This window comes from Lathyrus oleraceus, chromosome 1 (genome assembly GCF_024323335.1).
Source record: "Lathyrus oleraceus cultivar Zhongwan6 chromosome 1, CAAS_Psat_ZW6_1.0, whole genome shotgun sequence".
Taxonomy (NCBI): Eukaryota; Viridiplantae; Streptophyta; class Magnoliopsida; order Fabales; family Fabaceae; genus Lathyrus; species Lathyrus oleraceus.
Window position 1 is genome coordinate 141986179 of NC_066579.1, and position 15192 is coordinate 142001370.

At 36.0% G+C, this 15192-nt stretch overlaps 1 protein-coding gene across 1 annotated transcript; it reads left to right on the forward strand.

Annotated features, from left to right (window-relative positions):
- The first annotated feature begins 305 nt into the window (after nt 1-305).
- On the forward strand, nt 306-3139 carry LOC127122561 (beta-glucuronosyltransferase GlcAT14B). The gene is made up of 4 exons (XM_051052879.1): nt 306-1218; nt 1440-1515; nt 1607-1722; nt 2306-3139. The coding sequence occupies exons 1-4, from the start codon at nt 627-629 to the stop codon at nt 2818-2820; spliced, it is 1299 nt and encodes a 432-aa protein (XP_050908836.1). The 5' UTR covers nt 306-626; the 3' UTR covers nt 2821-3139.
- Nucleotides 3140-15192: the final 12053 nt, after the last annotated feature.

The window sequence follows — 15192 nt, forward strand, 5'->3', positions numbered from 1 at the left end:
CTTAAATTCTTATGTTAAGTTATCTAATCCTATTTTCCTAATCTAAACTTATTCTCAATTTTTCACAAGACCCCATTTTAAACTAAACAATAACTGTTAAACTCAAATCATAAACAAGATTGTTTTCAAAGTCATCACATTCACAGGAAAAATACCCAAACTACCCCTTCATTCACAAGTAAAATACCCAAAATGCCCCTTCATTCACAAGTAAAATACCCAAAATGCCCCTTCATTCACACACACCATAATTAAAATAATAAAAAAAAACAAAAAACAAAAACATATAAGAAAAAAAAGCTCTTATATTGTACTCTCTCTCCTCTCTCTCTCCAACATTTCAGTAAAACTGAACAACAGAACACAACATACATACATCACCATTTTTCCACGGAAATTTCCACAGAAAAAAATACCCTAAAACTCAAACATAACCAATCTGAAAAAAAATTCAATTTTCCACAAACCCCACATCTCAAAATCAAAACTTTTTCAATCTTTCTTCGATTTCACCCCTAACACTACAAATTGGTGTAGAAATCTTCAAAAGGGTTTTCTTTTTCTGTGATTTTCATCAGAAAAGGAAACCCAAAACCGAAGCGAATCCAAGCACAATCACCAAAAAAATGAAGAAATTGAAAAACTATTACATGCACTTCAAAAACCATCATCATCATCACCAATCACCAGAAAGAAAATGGATTTTCCCACTTGCAATCGGTTCAATCCTCTCTCTTTTCCTTCTCTCCATTGTAACACTAACATCACCACAAGGCACACGCATTCTACCATTCTACCGTTCTATTTCAGCTTCCTATTCCGCTTTTGTTGAATCTAAGCTTCACCCTTTACCCATTTCACCGTTCCCTCCACCACCTCGTCTTGCTTATCTCATCTCTGGCTCCGCCGGGGATGGTGGTTCCGTGAAAAGGGTTCTCCTTGCGATGTATCATCCTCATAACCGTTATGTTGTTCATCTTGACCTTGAATCTTCACCTAAGGAACGTGCGGATCTGTTTGAGTTTGTGAAGAATCATGATTTGTTTAATAGATTTGAGAATGTTAAGATGATTACTAAGGCGAATCTGATTACTTATAGAGGTCCTACCATGGTTGCTAATACTCTTCATGCTGCTGCTATTTTGTTGAAGGAATGTGGTGATTGGGATTGGTTCATCAATCTTAGTGCTTCTGATTATCCACTTGTTACTCAAGATGGTTTGTGTTTTTTTTCTCTTTTCAACTTAATCTTTCTAATTTAATGTTTAAGGTTTTGAATTATGGTTCTGGTTTAGTTCCATTTGTTGAAATTAAGGTTTTGGAGATTAGTAGAATAGAGACATAGGTTGAGAATTGCAATTTAGGATTATGTATGTTTTTTAATGATGTTTGGTTTTGAGAATTGATTGTTTTGTTTTTTGTGGATTTTGGATGAGTAGATCTGCTTCACACGTTTAGCTACTTGCCTCGCGATCTTAATTTCATCGACCATACTAGTGACATTGGATGGAAAGAGTGAGTTTTTATCGATCATTTATCGTTGATTTGTGATTGTTTTTTGTTTCGAGGATGAAGATTGATTGTTGTTTTGTGTGTTGTTTATTAGTCATCAGCGTGCGAGGCCGATAATTGTTGATCCAGGGTTGTACATGAATAAGAAGCAAGATGTGTTTTGGGTTACACAGAGGAGAAGTAGACCAACTGCTTTCAAGCTTTTCACAGGTGAATATCCTTTTTCTTGTCTGCTGGGTTTCTTTTCGCTTTTTCTTTTCGGTTTTCTGATTTTTCGTTATAGTTTTGTGTGGATATAGATACTCTCTTATGTTTGCATTGTGGTTTTTTACTTTTTGGTGATAATTTTAACAAAGAATAAGGCATAGTGTGGTTTAGCTTCTATCATACAGAGATTTTTCATTGAAACAAGTTAACAGTTCGTCACTTGTGGAAAAGTCTTTAGAAGTTTATTTATCAGTGTTCATGGAGAAGTTAAATGAGCGAGTTTCTGAGAAAACTGAGATAAGAAACTAATGTCAATTTATTTGAAAAGTTAATGATCAAAAATCCGGTATTTCATAAGAATTTTCTAGTGGTTTTTTGGTTTCTGCATTCGAATGTTTTGTAGTGTTCATGGAGACGTGTTGTCTGAGACGTGTCAAGTGTCTGACACGACACTGACATGTGTGATTACATTCTTATTTTGTTTTCTCAAACTATTATCAGGTCGACTTGTTAGTGTCTGAGTCTATGTTAGCGTTTCATGACGGCAAGTCATTTGGTAAAGCACATAATATTTCTCTCTTGTTAGGTTCGGCTTGGATGGTACTCTCGAGACCTTTCATCGACTACGTCATATGGGGATGGGACAACTTACCGCGAACCGTTCTCATGTACTATTCGAATTTCATATCTTCGCCCGAAGGATACTTCCATACAGTTATCTGCAATGCTCAAGAATTCAGAAACACAACCGTGAACAGCGATCTACACTTCATTTCATGGGACAATCCTCCCAAGCAACACCCTCACTACCTCACGGTTGCTGATATGAAGGCTATGGTCGACAGCAACGCTCCTTTCGCGAGAAAGTTCCATCGAGAGGATCCAGTTTTGGACATAATCGACGCAGAACTATTATCCCGAAATCCTGGAATGCCTGTTCCTGGTGGTTGGTGCATCGGCAACAGAGAGAACGGGACCGATCCTTGTTCCGTAGTAGGAAACACTACGGTCCTAAGGCCAAACAACGGTTCAAAGAGACTTGAAACGTTAATCAGCAAGATGTTGTCGAACGAAAATTTCCGGCCTAAACAATGTGTATGAGACGAAACCGACATGCGAAAGATGATCTTGTTTGAGATTATTATTTAACCTACCACTTGCTTATTTTATTTTATATATATGTGCAAGGTTTAGTTAGCATGATGAGTAAGATTTAGTGTTTCTTTCTAGTAGAGAAGAAGGAAGAAAATAGTGAAATTATATACATGTTTGTTTGAGAAAACAAAAAATGAAACAAATCTAAGTGAAAATGAAAATTGATTACAAGGTTGTTGAATCACACGATGTAATAATAGTATGATGTATATGAGATGTGACTTCATTCAAGCATTTCAGTGACCATTGAATTGGTGATTCTCTACTTTTGTTATTCTCTTTTACATGTAAAACAAGTCACAACTATAGAGCTTGACAATGAATTAATTCGAATATAGTTGAAATTCAAATTCACAAGTATATGTATATAATTTGAAATTCATCTTATATGTATATAATTTCACCTTCCAATAGAGCTTGACAATATTGGTTAAATTTATCTTAATATCATATTAAATATTTTATATTTCAGCTAACTCATCCTCATAAAATCGATTAATAAAATGAATGCTCCTGAATTATAATCGATTTTAACAATTATAAGGTCAAATTATATTAGATGAGTTGTGTCAAATTATAATTGAGTTTCACATATAATATAAGAAAATATCTGTTAAAATTATAGTATAGTAGTTGTTAAATGTGGTGTGCTATAAAAAAATTACTCCCAAAACTCTCTCGTCCATTGTGTAGTAAAATAGCTATTTATATTTTATCCTTCATTTAAATTTACAATTCAATGCATCATTTTTAATGCTTTGGTGCCAAACACATTAGAGAAATTTCGAAATGGTTATACATAGTTGACTTGACCCCTACGTTGTTTTATTTTCCTTTCATTAGTCTTCAACAATTATAAAACACGTCAATTTAATTGTCTATGATTGGTCTATTTATCAACTAGTAATATTTAAAAGCCGGTTTAAGTCATAATAGGGATTAAAGTTTTTGATTGTGTTAATGTGTTAATATGATAGGGTTGGTTACAAGCAAAGACTATCCCTACTTTATTGTGTTTTTATGACTTTGAACATTTCTTCATTATTTTGGGTCTTCTTTCTAGTACAATTTCAACGGGTTGTAAGGGCATAGTCATATGTATGTCACAAATTATGTCTATAAAGTAATGATAAAGTTTCCAAGTCAATGGAACCATATGGGTGGCAGATGGTATGGCTTAATAGAGTCCATCATAATTCATAACCTTCTTATTGCAAGAAAGAAAAAGTCTACACATAGGCTAAAATGGCTAAATGAGGTAATGCTATTGTGTCATGAATTATGCCTCATGAAAATATAGAGGTCTATCAATCTATGATGAACCTAAATAATAATTACCTAATGTTGTAGGTTTGGGAGGTTTTCTTTGTTGTTACAATTGGTTTAAGAGGCTTTAATAATATATTTTCATTTGTCCACATTATTATAATCATATTTTATACCTTTCTATGCTTTTTTTTTATAAGTTAAGAGTAGAATAGAATAGAAGCATATCGACGTAAATGTTATTGATATGTGCTGAATGAATTTTAAATTGAGAAGCACATAGAATAAGTAGACATTTGTTAAGTTAGAAGTAGATCTTTTCAACACATTAATCATCACTCAATATAATTGAATGTCTGTCTGCACAAGGCGTTGTATTACACCCTTATAAAATAGATATATCATCCAATTCATAAAGCATGGTAACATCCAAAATCACTCGATTCGCTGTTCAACGGAAAATAGCAGCTGTAACTACTAAATCTGCAAAAGCTCCGTCTCTTGCTTCTCATCCTCTAACAGAAGACAATCTAGTTTTGGTGGATTTTCTATATGAATCTACGCAACAAGAGTTCGCTCCTCCAAGAACTAGTAAATGAGCTTTCCAAGCTCTCTTGTTCTTCAGATCCATACAACAATCTCATCAGGAAGAACTATTACCCCGACCTCCTTTGATGTCTGTTATACCTAGTGCACCAACAAAACCCTATAATTTATGGCTGAAAGGATACTCATGATTGAAGAGAACCTTCAATACACTCCGCCAATGACAGTACTTTACGAAAGGCAGACTCCTAAGAAAATTAGATTGACATACTAGAGTCGATTCTCGTTGGCATAACTACGCCATAGAGAGGAGTCCATAGGTCACCAACTCATGACCAACACCAAGGACATATAACTCTCTTTAAATTCTGAAAGGAGAAGCAACCATCACACTTCTCCCGAGGTTTGTCGTCCTCATCGTTCACCGACACATCACCCCTCTAAAGATGGGAAAGATACAACATAGGCGCTCTAGCTCTAGACCAAAAGAAGAACTTGCTGACTGTCCGCATTCTCAATAACAAAATCTATAAGTCTATAGAGAAGCCTTAAAAGCTACAGAGTTACGATGAGACCGAAGATCCCGATGAACATGTTAAGCATGTAGATAACATGTTGGATTACTACCACGTCCAAGGGGAAATGAAGTGCAAACTCTTTGCACTAACCATGGTCGGAGCCACGATGACGTGGTTCAAAACCCTTATGGATGAAAGTATATATTTGTGGAAGTATTTGTGTGATATTTTCATTGTCCAGTTTACTTTTCGAAAGTGAAAACCCACGAACATGTCCGTACTCAGTGGGGCCACTCCGAAAAAGAAGGAAGCCCTATGGGAGTACATTGACCATTTCACAAAATTGGCAGCAACAATATGGGGGGCATATGATGGGCTAAAATGTTGGATTTCCAAGAAAGGTTTAAGACTGGATTGGATGTGTAAGACCCCAAATTTGACCCTAAGATCCCTCATGTTATTCTCATCATATGCATTAACATTGGGATCACACCATGGCATCCCCCTTACCCTTCTCATTCATTGGATTTGTATTGGGAGAAATAACCAAGCACATTCGATTGTATCATACTTCATTTTTATTTATTTACTAACCAAAATACCAAAAATATGTCATTGTATAGTTTAACTGCTTTTGCAGGTAATGTGTATGCTCACCTTTGATCTATCAAGCTCATATCTAGGGTTCAAGACCCTCAATGCAAGAAGCTCAATCAAGAAATGGTTTACTATGGATATAAGTATCATATATGGATCCCCATGATCTTCACATGTTATTTTGATCAAGAAATCATCAAGAGTTTGAAGTAGTATCTCAAACATGTAAATGAGATTCTCCGAATCGACGAAGCAACATCTTATAATCGAGATATTCCGACAAGGGAATGATACCTCAATTGTATCTAAGACTCTTCGAGGATACTAGAGCAGTATCTCTAAGAACAAATGAGATACTTCAGATTAATGAAGCAGTATCTCAAACAGGTAAATAAGATTCTCTGAATTGACAAAGCAATATCTTATAATCGAGATATTCTGACAAGGGAATGATACCTCAATTGTATCTAAGACTCTTCGAGGATACTAGAGTAGTATCTCTAATAACAAATGAGATTCGTCAGATTAGCAATATCTCAAACAGGTAAATGAGATTTTCTGAATCGATTAAGCAACATGTTGTAAGACCCCAATTTTGACCCTAAGATCCCTCATGCTATCTCATAATTTTCCTTAGCTTTGGGATCACACATTGGCACCCTCCTTACCCCTCATTCATTGAGTTTGCATTGGGAAAGATCATCAAGAACATTTGATTTTATCATACTTTATTTTCTTTTTTTACTAACCAAAATACCAAAAATATGTCTAAATGTAGCTTTGTTTCTTTTGTAGGTAGTGTGTGTGTCCACCTGTGCCTCATCAAGCTCACAACTAGGGTTTGAGATCCTCATGGCAAGATATCAATCAAGAAAAGGTTCACATTGGCTCTAATCATCATATATGGATCCCCATGTTCATTATTTTATATTTTAATCAAGAATTCATCAAGAGTTTGAAGCTTGTTTTCCTTGGAAGCCCTAATTCATTTGGGTATATTGTGTGACTTCCTCAACAAGTTTCTTCATTAATTGTTCAAAATATCAAGGGATACTCCACTATACATCATCTCAAGCATATACGGTCCTCCATGAGCCCCAAAGATCAAGAGAACCTCAAGTTTGCAAGATGGTTCAAAGAGGTTGACTAGAGGAATTCATCTGGTCAAAACTGGGGTTCCCTAGACCCTATCTCCTACAATTTTTGTCATATGAAAAGCTACTCTTTATTACATTCCAAACAACTTTCATGTTGACATCAAGAGCTAGTTTTGCTTGGAAAGTCATTTTTTATGGTGAAAGATTATAGGTCATTTTGGCTGTGCCCTAGTTAAGAGGTTAACTTCCAAGGACCATAACTTGCTCAATTTTTATGATATTGTAGCGGGGTTTTCGTTACCTTTAGGTTTATTGACTAAACCAAAAGTCAACATACAATTCGAGTCGCCACCGCACTTTTATTTGTCCAAAGGAAAGGCTAAAAAGTGAACAAAAGCCTAGTAAGAAGTTTTTTAAATCAAAAAACTAATAAAAATGTCAGAGATCTGGGTAAGGGGGTTGGTTATGAAATGGGAAGGTTTTATGCACCCAAGACATCCTTAGTATTCTAAGGGAACCCTTTTTGCAAATATGTGTTGCAGGTTGGTATTTATGAAAATATTTGTGCAAAAGATTGGGGGGATGAGAAGAGAATATATTATATTTACAAATTTTGTTGTTTGAATGGATGAACCCATTGCCTACGTACCATCACAAAGGAGGATCAAAACCTCTTAGTTCGGGGTAAAAATCTCAAAGATTGGTGAATTGATTTGATCAAAAGCCTTAAGGTCTTTTGTTATCAAAGGGAGAAAACTCAATCTAAACCAACAATCCACCATGTGAGGAAGGCTTCAACATGCTAGTGAGGGGTTAACCCTATAATAAGCACGGAAGACTTATAATCCAGCCACTAAGGATGAGGTGAGATTTACATCAACCACCCTGATAACTCAAACCTATGACTAATGTTTATGAAAAGGTTTTAACAAGTGACCATTGGAACCACAAAAACAACTTGAAATGGGTTATATTTATAAGTTAGGTTTATTTACAAAATGAAGTCAAAGTTGGATTAAAGTTTATTCACAATGAGTATTTAAGAAAAGAGTTTTGAAAAGTCAAAGGCTTAAGGCCTAGGTTTCTAATTTGAAACAAAGTCAAAGTTTTAAAAATGGTTTTTGGCTTGGTTAGGGTGGGGAGAAGAAGAGAAGGGCTATTCCTAAAGCATACAAAGATAAGAGGGGAAAGATAAAACCCTTGGAGTTCCTTTTCTTGAAGTCATAGAGATGACTCAAGATGCTCCTTTTCTTTGGATTTAGCACACAAGCAAGCAATCAAACAATTTGGATTCAAGCTCCTAAGATCTCCATTTGGCTTGGCTCTTAACTTGGCTACTCATGACAATGGTCCTCTTTTCACAATCTCATAGTGGGATCCCTATCACACAAAAGCAAACATCAAAAAGTTCACAACACAATAAGGGAAATGGATAAAGAATAAGTTTGGAGGAGAAGTCCTTTGAGATCAACTTTGAGTTTTTAGCATTCTAAAAGCATGAGGCCTAGTTGCTCTTGAACTCCTTTAAGCATAGGTAAATCCTAATTCTAAGTCCTTTCTCCTTTTGCATTTGGTTCACACAAAACAAACACAAAGCAAAACAAAATAGCAATATATTTATACACAATAATGGGCTCAAATGAGCAAAAGAAAAATGGCATAAACATAAAATATGTGCTCAAGTGAGCAAAATGAAAAGCAATATGAATAATGTGCAAGAAATAAATGACATTAAAAGTAAATGGCAAGAAATTAAAAGCTCAAATTAAAGTTAGTAGTTAGTAAGGTTATGTTAGTTTGTCATAAGACAATGTAGCGCTATGTTAAGCAATCGTAAGTGGACTAATGTAGTAGTCACACCTATCTGAGGCCGGTCAATAAAAATATAGGCAAAGAACACAAGTTAGAGGTCATGACTAGTTAGCCAAGCTCCATAAACTTGCCATGCCAAAACAAAAAGGGGAAGGGCCTTGTATTGACTTTAGGTTATTTGCTTGACCAAGAAGCAACCTATCTTGGACACAAAATAACTCACTTGATCATGGGTCAAGTTGAGTTTGGTTTGGATCAAAGAAGATTAAACTTCTCATTTGTCAAGACCAACCATAAGACTTTAACTCATTGACCATTGATGAAAAGAAAGGGATGAAGATGAAAGGGAGGGGAAAAAGAAAACAACCACCAAATCCAATTGATCAAATATGAATCAAATCATCATCAATCAACACCAAACAGAAGAGAAATGAAGATAACAAGTCAAAGAGTCAAATGGTATTTTTTGGTATTTTTTGAATTAAAATAAAATGCAAATAAAAAATAAACAAATAAGGTTGAACCTCAAATTCAATTCAAAACAACTTCAACAAGTCCAATTAAATTCTCATAGGTTTAACATAGTCAAACAAGCTTTGACTAATTTTCTCACAAATTTTTGAAACCAGAAAGTATTTAAAATCAATTAAAAATAATTAAAAATAGCATAATATGAATTAAAATCTCAAATAATCTCGAATCAAATAAGAAATTGATGAGACCATTTTTCATTGACTTATCATGATCCATAAATGCTATGAAAATATTTTTGGATTTTTCAAAAGTCAGAAAGTACTTTAAAATGAATTATAACTATTAAAAATCAAATAATCCATGAAAAATATCAAATGAAGTCACAAATATAATTAAAAATCATAATATGAAACTAGATTTTTCAAGAAATTTTTTGGAGTTGGCCTCATAGTTTTATGACTTCAAATGAATTTCTTATGAATTTTTGAAAATCAAATGAATTAACTAAAAATAAAAGAAAATGAAATAAATGGAAAAAACCACAGCCACGTGATGGAGCTCATTAATTGACGTGGCATCAATAGATAGTTCAGATTTGAGGGCACACGATGCATCCAAGTCAAACACGTTATAACATGTATTAAAATAAGTAAACACAATGAATGATCAAGATTAAAACGTGGCAACTAGATCCAATGGTCCTGGTCAGAACACGTGATGGTGGTGGTGGAAACCACCATTTTCTCCGGCCAGACAACCAATTCCGGCCACCAGTTGCAGGAAAATGAACTTTAATGAAAATGGAAAACAAGGACATGAAATTGAAGCTCGTGCGATGTAGATCATCACTGTACCAATAGATCTTCCTCACTCTTTCTATATTGAGAAAAACGTGAAGAAGAAGATCATGGTGTTCAAACTGTAAGCTCATGAAATGATGAATTGAAAGCACCAATGGCTTGCCTCAAGTGTGAGGACTTCAAAAAACCACACAAACACAAGAATGCTACATTGAATTAAGAGTTCTAGATCCAAAAAGTTTGAATGTATACCTCTGAATTGAAGCACTTCTGGCCACGAATCCTCCAAGTTCTTTGCTCCTCTTTGATCTATGGATGTAACGGAAGTGAAAGGCTAAGGAATTAGGCTTTGAAGCTCAGCTAATGATGCTGAATTTCAGCTCGAAAGTAAGAATTTTTTTTGAATAATTCCTTTGGTATGGCTATGGTTTCAACTCTGCAGCAATTCAGATCTCTAAAAGGTTTATGAATGAAGCTCCTGAAGTGGTTATTTATAGCTGAAGGTATCATATCACACGCTTCTTTCATGTGCATGGCAAATTGAAAATTGGATGCATGGGCCTGTGTATGCGTGTTGAAGGCCAAATAATGATTGCAGAAGTTTGATGAGCTCACATGAAGAGCATTTGATCATGCACTTTGGAGGGAACTAGCTTGCATTTTCAAATTTCATCATGAAATACCAAAATGCACATAAATGGAAATGAATTCGAAACTCCCAAATGGTAGATCCAACTGAGTAATGTGAGTAATGGTTGGAAAGCCCTTGAAATAAGGAACAAAAGTCATGTTGGGCAAAAATTCGTTTGGAATTTGAAAATTGATGAAAACTGGCTGTGAAAATCCAAGTACAAAACATATTCAAAACACTTTGAAAAATTTCACCAAAAGCAAGCTTAATAAAAGCCCTCTGTTTGCCTGATGCAAGCCTCAAATGGAAAAACCTCCAACATCAAAGTTGTAGATATTTTCAACATGATCAATTTAGACCCAAAGTTTTCATCACAAAGTTATGGGCATTTGAAGTTGGGTACTTTTTAAAATTCAATGAATTAGGTCCAAGATGACCTATAATGTTTTGCATTATCACATGTATTTCTTTTAGGATTATGAAATTTTATCCAACATAACATTTAAATTAGACATCTCAAGATTTCAAATTAATTTTGTCTCACCTCAAAATCATAAAAATGAAGGAAGTTATGCCCTTGGTAAGTTGTCCCAAAAAAAGGGTTTCAGTCAAAATGACCTATAATGTTTTGAAATGAATGATGACCTTCCAAGTTTCAAATTGATTTTTGATGAACATTAAATTTGTTCATATGGTTCTTAAGAACAATTTTTCTCTTGGGGTCATCTTCATTTGACAAACAAATCAAAAGTTGTATCTCAATGGTGCTCAGCTTAGTCAGATGACTTAACTGGTCAACTTTTCAAGGCCAAACTTCCAATCTTGATGAATGAATGATTGAGGGGCCTCAAGTAGGCTCATATATGCATAAAATTATTAATAAAAGAACTTCCCTTGATTAAATTTGATCATAGGTTGAGGTTGCTTCATGGGCAAGGCACAGTCAAAGCATATTGAAGTTAGGGTTTCCTTGGGAAACAATCCTCAATCCCTTTGGGTTATCTTGATCAAATTGGCAAATTGAGATACTTGGGAGACATATATGATGATTATAAACTTTGTGGACCATTGTCATGCTTTTTCTCATCTTCATCTAGCCATTTCATTGGGCTTAGGAGCCTCCTAGGAGCATTGGGGCACATGATCACTTAAGCTTCAAAACAAAAAGAGTTAGTGACATATTTTTGTGCTTTTGGTTAGTAATCAAATAAGAAAAGCAATAATATACAATACAAGCATGCTTGGTGGTCTCAAAAAACAATCAAACAAGTCCCAAACCTAGGTTTAAGGAGCCAAACATGCTATGATCCTTGAGGCAATGCACTTGTGCAATAACATGGTGCCATGAGGGATCTTAGGGTCAAAATTAGGGTCTTATAGATGCCCCTATTTAAGGTCGTTCTAGCCGGAGATATGAAGGTTAAAATCTTCATCTCGACGAGATAGAATGAGCTTAAATAATAACAAAGAGACGAATTTTGGTCCATAAGAGACCTCATGATGCAAATGCATGCAAAATAAAATCTTCATGGTGAATAGTTGCCACGAAGGAAAAGAAATTGGGAGAAACCAAAAATCCATAGGAGTAACACACTCACTAGGGAGAAAAAGACTCTAGGGAAAATAAGGTAAAAGTGCGTGAGCAGGTCACGACTTGAAAACTTGCTGGGAGACACGAAAGGATTCCACAAAAATAAATCGATGGAAAGACTCGAGCTGACGCAAAGGTGCATGTATTGGGGAATACGCCAATACAGCAAAACTATCCACAAAGGATACATCAGATAAAAATTCGGACTCAGACGGAGATGTCCATAAAGGACTCAGCTGAGGAAGAAACAATGAGATATTACCGGTTACTGGGTGATAAACTCAAAGAGAGACATGTTATCAAAACACCGGTTACTGGGTGAGAGAACAACATGCTCAGGGAGAAAGAATATCTAAGACCGGTATAAGGGTGAGAGATATCAATCATCCGAAACATCTGAGGAGGACCCAAAAGACACATCTCAACTCAGGAAAATCTGACTCCACAGGGGACAAAAAGTCATAATAGGGAGCAGAAGGAAGGAACACCAGGGATACCGGTTATTGGGTATATAATAGGTGACCAACCAGGCGTGAATTGGGAACAAATCCAAGACACTCATCATCCGAAAGGAGGGCTGAAAAACCAAACTCAACTTACATGATGGGCATTCAATTCCACAAGGAAATACGAATCTTACTCAACCGGGGAAGAAAAAGACTTCGACTGCAGAGCGCATGAGATATATTATCTACTACCGTTATATGGGTAAAACGTAGGTAACATACTCGCATGGAAGATTATCCACAACCGGTTACTGGGTTAATAAAGGATAAATCGATCGAAAAGAAAGGACATCGGGATACCGGTTACTAGGTATAAAATGATGACCAATCAGAAGGAGAAACAATCATCACCAAACAAGGGTAAATGAAAGATGACTCGCAAGGGATAAATTGCCTGACAAAAGCAATTATCCAAGAGATATATCACCGGTTACTGGGTGGTATACTAACAAATGAAGAAATATCAATACCGGTTACTGGGTAAAGATAACCAACAAAAAGGGGATTACATCTACCGGCTACTGGATAGAAAACCACAGAAATAGGACTTACAAATACCGGTTACTGGGTAGAAGGCCACAAAAATCGCTGGGGAAAAGATGGACAATTACTGGTTACTGAGCAATTGAACAACTAAACCACAAGGATCTACAAGGGATAACAAGAAAGGAGTCAGTCTAGGAACAAACTAGAAAGACACAGTCAAACAAGACTCAACTCGATGAGGATATAACTCAGGGGGGGTAATTCACATCCCAATACACACTTGGGGAGGAAACTGAAACAATAACCATCCACGAGGACATAACTCAGTGGGGAATAAAGAAGGAAAGATAGACACTTTCTGCCTATGGGGCTGACTCTATATGGAGAGATCAGACACAAACACCTGCTTAGGGAAGAATATTTCACCAATAGAAGGAGATATCAAGCAAAGATATATGGCAAAGAATGCAATCATGAATATCTGCATGCTATGATTATGCATGTATATGCATGATTTGTGTATGATTAATGATGACAAGCAGACATATATAATACAAACGAGTCCAAGAATCACGAACGGACACCCAGCACAACATCTCAATAAGAAGGGCAAAACCTGCTGGAGAACTTAACTTGGGAACAACCCGAGAAGGATGAAAATAAATCATCGGGGATACCAAACCCTATCCCAAAGCTACACTCGTTGAGGATACAAAGAAGATGTATTCAGGAGTAGCGAAAAGAAAATAACCAAACAACGAATTCAACTCCGATGGGGATTATCTCTGGGATAAGAGTGAACAAGAGAAGACATAGACCAATGGCTGGGGATAAGCAAAGTCAAGCTTCCAACTGCAGGGGATAACACTCTGCACAGGAGAAGTCTTCCAAGAAACAAACAATCCTGACATAAGGAAGATGCAGAAGATCTGTCGGGGAGTTTCCATCAACTCTCTCGGGGACAGGTGGTTTAATAAGATCCGCCGGAGAAGAAACTCTATTGGGGAAACTTATCAAGGAATGATGTGAAACTCTGTGGGGAACAACCGCCAAACAGAAGTACACCAATTAAAACACTCCCTACTATCTACTGGAGAGGAACTCTGCAAAGGGGAAAAAATAGCATCTGGCTCCACTGGGGAAAGAAATAAACATCTTCACCACCAACTCTCAATGCTAGAAGAAATCTTCAGACTCGGAGGAGATACAAACATCAAACTCTGATCTGGCAACCCCACCGGGGACAAGCTGCAAATGTTCTCGAAAGAACTACCCTAGCTGGGGAAACTGGAAATGAATCCTCCATCCACAAGCAACATACCAAGGAAACCCCTTTTGAAAAGGAAAACAAACCCTTCATCAACTGGCGACTTCACTGGGGAAATGATTATCACATGCTCACTCTCCTAGAGATTCCTACTCAAGCTGGGGAAAGAGAAACTCTCCTCATGAGTAAACAGTGAGGGAAGGAAAATTCTAAACTTAAAGCATATAAACTTTTATCAATCTATAAGGGATTTTAGGTCAATCCACACAAGGGATGACAATCATATAATTGATAAAACACAAATGCTAGTGCCTGATATAGAGGGATATACATCTCTAAAAGATCAAGGCAGGAACTGGAACAGAAGGGATCATCCACAGATCAACCACAACCAATCATGGATTGCTAAGACTCCGCGAGGGAAACAAGCAAGTATGCACAAACAAATTATCCGGGAATGCGTTGGATGAACACTTTATTTGTTTAAAACAATGATATTCATCAATTAAAACATGCAAACATTTGTTAAACAGAAACAAGTAAGAGTGCAAAGAATTGGATAAAGGCTCAAATTTATTTAAAAGAATGGTAGTCCGCAAATGGCGAGACTCCATGGATCTTTACCAATTTGAAATTGGTGATATACATGGAAAAAGGGCTACATTGAACATAATGACCGTTTCTCCACCAACTCTGAATCCATTGTATTTGAAACTTCAGTTGATGA